This window comes from Poecilia latipinna, unplaced genomic scaffold (genome assembly GCF_001443285.1).
Source record: "Poecilia latipinna isolate Pla-1442-1.1 unplaced genomic scaffold, P_latipinna-1.0 Scaffold524, whole genome shotgun sequence".
Taxonomy (NCBI): Eukaryota; Metazoa; Chordata; class Actinopteri; order Cyprinodontiformes; family Poeciliidae; genus Poecilia; species Poecilia latipinna.
The window spans coordinates 35,920-46,725 of NW_015113140.1; the positions used below are offsets into that span (position 1 = coordinate 35,920).

A 10,806-nucleotide genomic window follows, 5' to 3' on the forward strand; every position below is an offset into this window, starting at 1 on the left:
TTGCTACTTACATAACTTCCAGTCATTTCATTTTGGATTAAAATTGTGATATTTTAACAGAGACAATAAGGTACAGATTTATATCACTTTCCACAACTATTAGAAGTCTTAAGTCTGAAATTGATTATCGATAAAATTAAAACGGCAAATGTTAAAAGGAAAACATTTTAACATGAAAAATGATTCCCTTTGAAAAACTGGTAATATTTGACATTATTTTTGAGACCTGAATGATTGTGGAGTAATTGTTAGTTAGCAGCGCCACCCACTGGCAAGAACATGTAACTGTAATAACTTCAGCCTGTTATAAGATGGCAAAGGAACAAAAAGATTTTCATGTTGTTAGGTTAAATGTTGCAACTTGTCTAAAAGTTTTGATCACAGCTTAAATCATGTTAAATTCAACGTATTTATATTGCAAACATTTTCCTAAAGATTATTTTCAAGACTAAAATCTTGACTCATCTAATTATATACTCTAACCTGCCACTTTATTAGGTACAGCTGTAGTTCCAACAAATGTTTTTCCTTAATTATCAACTGTTTTGTGTATAAAAAAAAGGTAATAAAAAAAGAAGAGAGAAACCTCCACTGTGAAATAAAGTTAAAATTATTTTTTATTAAGGATTTTCTTCTGTACAGGAGTTTTTGTGTTTCACGTTAGATCTGTACAACCATTTGTACAACAGCAGGTCGGACATAACGGATAAGGAAATGCGTTTCATCTGATGCTTTGGGCAGCCAGAAAGTGAACACAGATTTATTTCACAAACACACACACACACACAAACAGTCCCTCCAGTATATACACAAAAACATGGCTGACAGAGACAAAATCAGCAAGAGACAGACCATTTAAACTGAACAGGAATTAGGCATAAAAACAGACAAATCATCCATTAAAAGGCCCATCTGGAGTTTTAGCAATTTTTAATGAAACAATGCTCATCTTAATAATGTCATTAAAAATTCTGTATGAACCAAAAACTAATTAAATTTTAGACCGACATCATGGCGGTACACAAAAGATTTGTTTACACAGCCTTCTTCTTCTCTTAATGTGAGCAGCGTTCATCAGATGGACATTTCCATGCCAACCTAATTTCATGCTTATCAGTTTTTCCCCATTTTCTCCTGCGGTAATTTATTCTGTCCACAGGTTGATTAACGTTCTGGTATTTTCCGTAATGAACTGAATTTTTATTTTGTCACATCGTCTCACTGCTCACTGGATTTATGTCGTAAAGGAAAACCGTCTGATTTTCCCAAAGAGTTGGAATGGCAAATAACGAAGTGAGAACTTTACTTTCTAAAAAAATAAAATAAAAGATAAAATAAAATAAAAGAATAAAACATACACACACAAATAGTATAAACATGAATGAAATCCTATTGGAGCAAAGAAACTTTTCAGTTATTTTTTTTTAACAAAAAAATATGTGAAACCAGCAATCACAAATCAGGACCAGCATCATGTTGGAATTCCAGACTTTTTTTTATTAAAAAAAAAATTGTGCCAGGCTCTTCATATGAAACCTTGAAAATTAAAAAGTGGAAAAAGATAAAGGAAGAACATAACACAGGGAGGATGAAAGGGAGGGCCAATGGTATAGAAAATAAAATCTGTGTTTTTTCCACAGCTGGAAAATGCTGAAGTCAAATTATGTTTTTTTTTTCTTTCTAAACTGTGCAGGAATAATCAGAGTCTGGTTTAGCTTTACAATTGCCTTAATGTGGTCCCATCTAATGTAAAGTGTCATTATTAGAAAACAGCCAACGATCAACAGGAGAATATGGTCAGAAAATAAAAATAAGCAGTATGTATTGTCTACACCTGGTAAAAAACGCTGGAAAACTCTCTCTGCGTCGGCCTCTGCTTCACGTTATTGAGAACTTGTGGCATAAACAAACACCAGCAATCTGTTCAGTCTGTGATCTGAATGGCTCAGTGAAATACAGCGAGAAAACGTCACTATTTACAACTAACCCACCACCCCACAACTTTACAGTAATGCCCTCCTGAATTGTACAACTGAAAATAAAAGCGTACCCTTTCGCTCGTTAGCACAAGCGGGCAGTTACACTGTTCGGCCACCGGGGGGCGGCAACAGATAACAGCCAGAGAGGAAAGGGACGAGAAGGCAGCAGGTTCATGTAAACAAACACACCTTTTCAAACATCTCGGAGACAATACGTGATACAGAATAATAATAATAATAATAATAATAATAATAATAATAATAAAAAACTAGCTTTACATGTGAATTTAAATGAGTAACTGAGGAGAGGCACCTTTTATCTTCCATCTTTAAATCCGGTACATTCAGTTTCTTCATCTCGATCTTAAACTTTTTTCTTTTAAAAAGTTAAAATCCATTCAAGAAAGGATTACACTTAATTGAAATGTCACCTCTGGGTTTTGGGTGTTTCTGGCATTTTACAGCAAATTTGAGCATTTGTAGTGATTAAACTTGGAGCTGGTTTAACCCGCTACTGCAGTTTAAACACTTACTGGTGGAAGATGCAGATTTAGGATGTCGGAGTGGTTTACACTGAAATGAATTGCGAATGTTAAAGTGATTGCACTGAAAGCTTAAAAAGTGAAGTTTTTTTTTGTTTTTTTTTAACCAATCCTTCACAGTAGTGTCTTTAATTTGTGCCAAATAAACTGTGTAGGTGCTTGTGTGCAAATATTAGTTATGGTCTGGAAAGGCAGCAGTAAGTGTATTTTTTTTTTACGATTTTAAACATTCTTATTGATAAAGTTGGAACTATTTTAGGTGATTCTAAGAGCAGAGAGGAGAGATTTACTAAACACCTCAAAAATCTCATGTTCTCTCAAATTAAGACCAGAAATTGAGCAGTAACACAATAAGAACACACAGTACGCAGCAAAAGTCTTCAAACCAGTCGAATTTTCTTGCATCACAAATCGTACAGCTACAAATTCCAATGAATTTCAAAAGAGATTTCCGTGACACTCCAACTGTGTAATAGCGGATAACAGTTTGGCAGACGGAAGAATAATCAACATTTTCTGTCCTCGAAAACTTCTAAGTTTTAAAGGTTTTCCACAAATAGAAATCTGAAAAGTGTGGCATTCATTTGCATTTAGCCCTCTTTACCCTGATGCTTCAAAATAAAATCAAATGCAAGCAACTCTCTTCATGTGGAGAGAGCTGTGCATGAAGGCCTTGAATGTTTATTGGGGAACATCAGAGAACAGACAGACCGAGTAACGTACCCTTCCACTTTAAAATAACGTACTACTTCCTGTTGGTCTATAAAATAAAATCCCAATTAAATACATTGAGGGTTGTGGTTATAATGTGGAATTGCAAAAAAAGCTCAGTGGTTCTGGATACTTTTGCAAAAGTACTGTGTGTATTGTTATTATTTTTGTTATTAGCGTCCATATTTTTGGGTTCAATGTTTTCCGGCTGCTCTGTAAATGAGCTGATTTATCCCAAAACTGGCTGCAAAGCGAAGCTGGTCCCTTTAACAGAGTGCAGCGGAACGTCTGCAGCGTTGGATTGTGGTCCGACTGCGTCCCATTAGCCTTTGGTTTTTTCGCCTCCGGGGTGTAATTTGTCTACAGTGCTCTTGTTATTTCTGTTTAGACTCATTTCACGCTGTCTTCTTCTGTCTTGTTCAGCCCCACAGGGTGGAAATGTTAGATTAAACGCTCTGAATTTCTTTTCTCTCGGCGTGACCGCTGCTAAATTTCTCATTGTGAATGATTCAAAGCAGCAAAAGAGGGACCGGCTGTCAAAACAAACCATTAAGATGTGAGGACAGAACGGACGAGCAGCACACAGGTACCAAAACAGCAAAGAGTCTGTGGCTTTTGTGACTGAGCCTCTAAACGGCTGAACAACCTGCGTCTCCTCCATATCATCACACTAAATAAGAATGGATTTCTGCCGTCTGCTGACTTTGGACTGAACTTACAGGTTAAGCCCGACTCAGTCTGCTCTTTTAGCATATTTCAGCATCTTTCGAGGGATTATTTCACATCAACCCCCTCGGACTCGGCTCCAGAGACTTCACGTCAGAGGTGTGGACTGTTTTTTTCCCCCCCTCCTTCGCTTACGGTCCGTTAAGGAAATTGTTCTGGTCATCTTCAGTTCCAGCTGTGACGGTCCTTTAGGACTTCTGCTCAGCAGTGGCAGCGGGCGCAGCCAGAGTCTCTGGCTTCATAATCTGATAGGTGATCAAGTACTCTGGGTAAGCCTGAAGAACACAGAAACATGAATGTGGATCTTAGCTGCGTTATTTCAGCACAAACCGAATCCGTTCTAGATGTAGAAGTGAAAATTAATGAAAACATTTTAAGCACTAAAATGTTTGTGCTCATAGTTAAAAAAGGAGATGAAGTATTTGTTCATTTACGTCTCTTAATGCATTACTGATACTACGTAGAAAAGCTTAAATGGTTAAACGAAACGGAATAATTGATTACTAACATAATTGTGAATTACATTACTAGTACAAACAATATAACAGCTGAAAGTCCAACAAAAAGTATTTAATCTGAATCCCTTTTCAGTTTTGAATTTTTTAAAAAACCTGACAGTTTGTGCACTGACCTGCTCCCCTCTGTAGATGACGTACTCTGCGTACGCCAGCCCGTTGACGCTGGGTCGCCCTATGACCGAGTGGTGACCCGGGGGGGCGTGCGCCATCTTCATGGCGCTGAACTGGAGGAACGACTTGCCGAGAGTCACCCGGCAGAACAGCATCTGTCTGCAGAAGGAAAAAACGTATATATATATGTAATTCCCCACCCAGCGTGCTTCAGTCTTCAGCTCACTAATTAAAAGTTGAAGTCCAGAGGAGTGGCTGACCTGTGACACACGTAGCAGGAGCGGTCTTTGTGAGTGGGACACCCCGTCCCTCCACCGATCCCGTAGACGTACTGGTTGCTTTTAGAGGAGTTCTCTGCAAAGTAGATCCCCGCCCCGAACATGCCGCCGATGTAGGCGTGTCGCTCGTCAAAACCCTTGTGGATGATCGCGTTGATGAAGGGGGAACCTGGGGAAGTGAGAAACTCATTGTTGAACCGGTACATCCTCTCGATTTATCTCCTCATGGACATTTTTTTTATTTATTTTTTTTATTTTCCACAGCAAATCTGTTTAAATGTCATTTTCTGCTTTAGTCAGAAGCTTCAACACAAGTTGCTCTGACTGCCTCGGTAAATGACGTGAAGGATCGCCCTCTGATTCACGAAGTATGAAAGACGCGGCGCATCAGGGGCTGTTTTTCCTGGGAAATATACAATCTGAGAAGGATCTAAGATGACTGGAGCCAGACAGGCCATTTCAGGCATCAGAGAAGCCAGATTATTTCCTGGGATTTCTAGCTCCGCAGCGCGCCGCCTTAAAGGAACTGCACTGCGCCGCGGTCCTGAGGGCGCCGTCCCCAGTAAGCCGTGTGGTCGAAAGGGGAAGGGTGATAAGCGAGATCCGCTCAAGCTTCCAGTCAAGCTGGAAGAAAGAAAACGTCGGAGTACAAAGTTAATCTTCCAGAGCACGAATGGCTGAACCTTGGCCAAGCTGCGTTTTGTATCTGTCAAACAGGAGAACGTCACTACAAACTCCCGGGAATCTCCAGCATGGGTGGGAAAATTCTGCCTCGTTTTGTTTCTTTTTCCCCTCAAATAGTGAGAAGTTTGTAGCTTGCAACAAATTTTGAGGTTGAACTTGTTTTACGGTTGTGGATCAAATCAGAAAAAACTAATTATATTTTAGAACCTTGAAGTGTATAGTAACCATTTCCTACCTTCACTTTACTGTAGTGTAGAGTAAAAATCACTCGTACAAAAAAAAAAAAAAAAAAACTGGCCAAAATCTGGCATTGTTAAATTTACCTCACTTAAATATAAACAAATAATTGAGCCACAAGGAAATCCAAACATTTGCACATAACTGTCAATTTTGACCAAACAATTGACATTTATGTCAAAGATCTAAATACANGCCACCATCTGCCTGGCGTACCTGATGAAGAGGAAGCGGGTACGTCTGGACGAAGCCTTCGAGTTCGTGCGCCGCCGCCGCAGCATCATCTCACCCAACTTCAGCTTCATGGGCCAGCTGCTGCAGTTCGAGTCCCAGGTCCTCGCCACATCCTGCGCCGCCGAAGCCGCGGCCACGGCGAGCCCGTTGCTCGGACCCAAGTCCACGGTGGCCAACAGCTCGACGGCCGTCACGCCCACGTCTCCGTTCATCTTCAACTTCCCGGTGTCGGTGGTGAACCCGGCCTACCTGCACCACAGCCCCATCACGACCTCACCTGGCTGCTAATGGACAGCGTTACCCCCATATCCTGACTCAAAGCGAGAGCGGACTGGGCTGGAGGAGCTCTCGGTGTCACTGACCTCTGCAGTGTGTCCGTACTTCCACGACACGGAGGCGAGAAGCGTCACGGTGCCTGAAAAGGACCTTTTTTTTTTTTTTTCTTCTTCTTCGTCTTTTTTAATTTCACAAACCAGCCAACACTCAGTCAGTTTTCACGAGAGATTTATTCCAGTTGACCAAAAACGAAATGTCTTTTCTGGACTTGTTCGTCATTCACACGGAGTGTTGGACTGACATTAACGCGGACACACTTTTCTTCCAACATGCACAGAGACACACTGACACACACACACAGAAACCTAACACGGTGAGGCCTGAGCAGCAGCGAACCTATCTTCCCCTCTCTCCCACGCACACGTTCATGCCTGCCGACTGAATAAGCTCAGTATGAAGATAGCTTGTTTCTATGGAGACGAGGTCTTTAGGAGAGGAGATGGACACAGGAAGGAAGGGGGGAATTTTAAGCACTCCCTCTTTCCTCCTCGGGTGTCCCTCCTGTCGCCGGACAAAGGAGATGGATGGAGAAGGAAAGAGGGAGGGGAAAAAAGCGAGGGTGACAGAAAGCAGGAGCCTCTTCAGTGACAGGTGTTCTGCCGGGGATCCGACCGGAGCTTCCTGCCCTTCACACGTCCTCTTCCTCTCCTCTCATCTCCCTTTTCATCCCTTTATGCTTCCTCCCTCCTCCTCATCCTCTCATCTCTGCCTCTCATGTCAGACTTGTCCCCCTCCCTCTTTTTTTTTTTTCTTCTCTGCTCTTCGTCTTCTCACTGAGGATGTTAAAAATAAATAGAACTAGATGCCAAATAAAAAGACTGGGGCCCCTTGTAAATGGACTGGGAAACCCCTGACACCACAGAAAAGCCCTTCTGCATCGTATATAAATATTTTTAGGCAAAAAGGGCCGAAACTTCTGGAAATAGGAGGTGTTTTCTGATGGGAAGAGTGAAAAGATTTTGGGGATATTTTGCAGAAAAGTTGGGTTTCTCTTTTTAGATTAAACTCCCTGGAAGACAGTCTGTTTAAGTACCATTCCTTTTAAACGTGTGTGGTAAACTATTCATTTTTTTTTTTTTAGTTAAAACAAACTGGGTTTCACTTCTTCTCAGCGATGTTTTATCTCTTTACAGTGATTTGACATGAAGAACAAAGTGGCTCCTGCTTGGTGCCTTGAAAATTTTTTCAGATAAAAAGCAAAAATAAGCATCGGTGTCAGTGGATGGTCCATTAAGATGTTTGTGCCTTGTTCATTAAGGTATCCCCCAGTAAGTTCTCTTTTTGGCATTTATTTTGTTTTGTAACTGCAAGATAGTAGACTGATGGATGTTTGGCAGACCCCTGAGAATCCTCAATAGGCATGGGCCGGTAGGAAATTCTCACAGTCAAGGTTTTGTGGTAGACTATCCCAAAAAAAATAAAAAAAATTAAAATAGTGTTAAAGTGCAAGTAAATATCCAGAATAAACACCTGCACAATTTTCTTGTTTTTCGTACTACTTTTATTAGACCTCATAGATGATTAAACAAATTAATTCACTTGCAAACTAGCTAACCAAGAACCAGAGCTAGAGTCAACAAGCTAATTTGTGTGGATTTACTAAATGTTGTTTTAAAGATAAAGTTGGAGTAAACTTCAGGATTTAAACTTTTGATGTTTGTAAAAATGCTTAGTTTAGTTTTAAAGTCTAATTTCAACAGCAAAATAACAGCTAGCCTACTAAAAGCGTGCTAGCCTGCTCCCAAATAGGCCCAGCTAGCATGTTGCTTTAAATTTCAATTCATCTTCGCTAAACAAGTGGTACAATTCTTACACAAGTTTAATGGCACAAAGCACAGAAAGAGACCATAAGACAATTTATCTTTATAAAATATAAGCTTTTGATTCTTAATAAATTATGGGTGGTGTTCCTTCAAAACAGAGGAGTTTAGCTTTCTTGCAAATCTTCACAGGAAGTGAACAGAAACAGGTTGGGGATGGACACTGGTGCGTCACTACTCTTTCCCTTTTTTATTGGCATCTCTCAATAAATACTTTAACCCCTAGGAATTATATGGAAACTATTTTACAAGTTTTTAAATTGTATCTTTGTCATCCTTTAAAATTGGTATCCATGCCTATTTCTCATCAACATAGTAAATTAGTAATTATTGGTTATTAATGGTATTAAATCACCCAAACGAGCACTTTTATATACATAGAAAAACACAATCAGGAATTGACTGTTGTACTTCAAAACCAGTCAAGCACAAAAAATATATACATTATTACATCACAATTCGTGGGCACTCCTGCATTACTAAAGTTTCAGGCTAAGATGAACACTGTGTTAGACCAATAAAGGCAAAAAAGTTCATTTTTATACTAGACTCAAAGCTGAACGCCCATACAGACTCACACACACGTTTAAGGTTTCTACACTTTTTTTTTTTAAAGATCGTCAGCACCTCTTTCTCTCTGTGTAGCACTTTGAAGTGATGCAATACTGTATTTGTAATTTTATTGGTTGATTTGCACATCGTTGGTGATTCCGGACCGAGTCGATCTTTGTACTGAGAGATGGACAAAAAAAGGGGGCCAGTGGATGAAAAATGCAATACTTTATACAGATCTGTGTAGTTTGTATCTGTACGTCTTAATATGCCTCTCTGTATTCAGTCCCATCTGCATCTCTCTCCGGTTCACCATGGCAATATCGACCCTTCAAATGGAAACATGTTTCCCCTCAGTTTCATTGTGGAATGAATGACCTGTGCATTTATTTATTACTGGAGATCTACTGTTGAATAAATAATGTTCTTACATAACTTGAAAGTGAATGTTTTGTTTTATTCCATTTTTTTTTATTTTGGCATCACTAAATGATGGCATTTAAAAGTGATATAAATGCAGCAAATAGTTCATCAGTCATATAAGCATTCAGGCAAACAAACGATAACTATACCAGCTGATTTATTTATGCATATTTTTCTTGCTACTTACATAACTTCCAGTCATTTCATTTTGGATTAAAATTGTGATATTTTAACAGAGACAATAAGGTACAGATTTATATCACTTTCCACAACTATTAGAAGTCTTAAGTCTGAAATTGATTATCGATAAAATTAAAACGGCAAATGTTAAAAGGAAAACATTTTAACATGAAAAATGATTCCCTTTAAAAAACTGGTAATATTTGACATTATTTTTGAGACCTGAATGATTGTGGAGTAATTGTTAGTTAGCAGCGCCACCCACTGGCAAGAACATGTAACTGTAATAACTTCAGCCTGTTATAAGATGGCAAAGGAACAAAAAGATTTTCATGTTGTTAGGTTAAATGTTGCAACTTGTCTAAAAGTTTTGATCACAGCTTAAATCATGTTAAATTCAACGTATTTATATTGCAAACATTTTCCTAAAGATTATTTTCAAGACTAAAATCTTGACTCATCTAATTATATACTCTAACCTGCCACTTTATTAGGTACAGCTGTAGTTCCAACAAATGTTTTTCCTTAATTATCAACTGTTTTGTGTATAAAAAAAAGGTAATAAAAAAAGAAGAGAGAAACCTCCACTGTGAAATAAAGTTAAAATTATTTTTTATTAAGGATTTTCTTCTGTACAGGAGTTTTTGTGTTTCACGTTAGATCTGTACAACCATTTGTACAACAGCAGGTCGGACATAACGGATAAGGAAATGCGTTTCATCTGATGCTTTGGGCAGCCAGAAAGTGAACACAGATTTATTTCACAAACACACACACACACACAAACAGTCCCTCCAGTATATACACAAAAACATGGCTGACAGAGACAAAATCAGCAAGAGACAGACCATTTAAACTGAACAGGAATTAGGCATAAAAACAGACAAATCATCCATTAAAAGGCCCATCTGGAGTTTTAGCAATTTTTAATGAAACAATGCTCATCTTAATAATGTCATTAAAAATTCTGTATGAACCAAAAACTAATTAAATTTTAGACCGACATCATGGCGGTACACAAAAGATTTGTTTACACAGCCTTCTTCTTCTCTTAATGTGAGCAGCGTTCATCAGATGGACATTTCCATGCCAACCTAATTTCATGCTTATCAGTTTTTCCCCATTTTCTCCTGCGGTAATTTATTCTGTCCACAGGTTGATTAACGTTCTGGTATTTTCCGTAATGAACTGAATTTTTATTTTGTCACATCGTCTCACTGCTCACTGGATTTATGTCGTAAAGGAAAACCGTCTGATTTTCCCAAAGAGTTGGAATGGCAAATAACGAAGTGAGAACTTTACTTTCTAAAAAAATAAAATAAAAGATAAAATAAAATAAAAGAATAAAACATACACACACAAATAGTATAAACATGAATGAAATCCTATTGGAGCAAAGAAACTTTTCAGTTATTTTTTTTTAACAAAAAAATATGTGAAACCAGCAATCACAAATCAGGACCAGCATCATGTTG

General features: G+C 38.6%; 1 protein-coding gene across 1 annotated transcript; it reads right to left on the reverse strand.

The window, feature by feature from the left end:
• Positions 1-2,605: 2,605 nt before the first annotated feature.
• On the reverse strand, positions 2,606-5,796 carry LOC106952547 (tankyrase-1-like). The gene is made up of 3 exons (XM_015040718.1): positions 4,848-5,796; positions 4,590-4,746; positions 2,606-4,233 (listed from the first exon to the last, which is right to left on the reverse strand). The coding sequence occupies exons 1-3, from the start codon at positions 5,069-5,071 to the stop codon at positions 4,147-4,149; spliced, it is 468 nt and encodes a 155-aa protein (XP_014896204.1). The 5' UTR covers positions 5,072-5,796; the 3' UTR covers positions 2,606-4,146.
• Positions 5,797-10,806: the final 5,010 nt, after the last annotated feature.

Excerpts from the sequence above, each read along its gene's own strand:
- LOC106952547 (XM_015040718.1), bottom strand. The coding sequence starts at position 5,071 with ATGTACCGGTTCAACAATGAGTTTCTCACTTCCCCAGGTTCCCCCTTC. Across the intron at positions 4,747-4,847 it reads TCCTGCTACGTGTGTCACAG|ACAGATGCTGTTCTGCCGGG; the intron begins GTCAGCCACTCC and ends TTCCTTCTGCAG. Across the intron at positions 4,234-4,589 it reads TCATCTACAGAGGGGAGCAG|GCTTACCCAGAGTACTTGAT; the intron begins GTCAGTGCACAA and ends TGTGTTCTTCAG.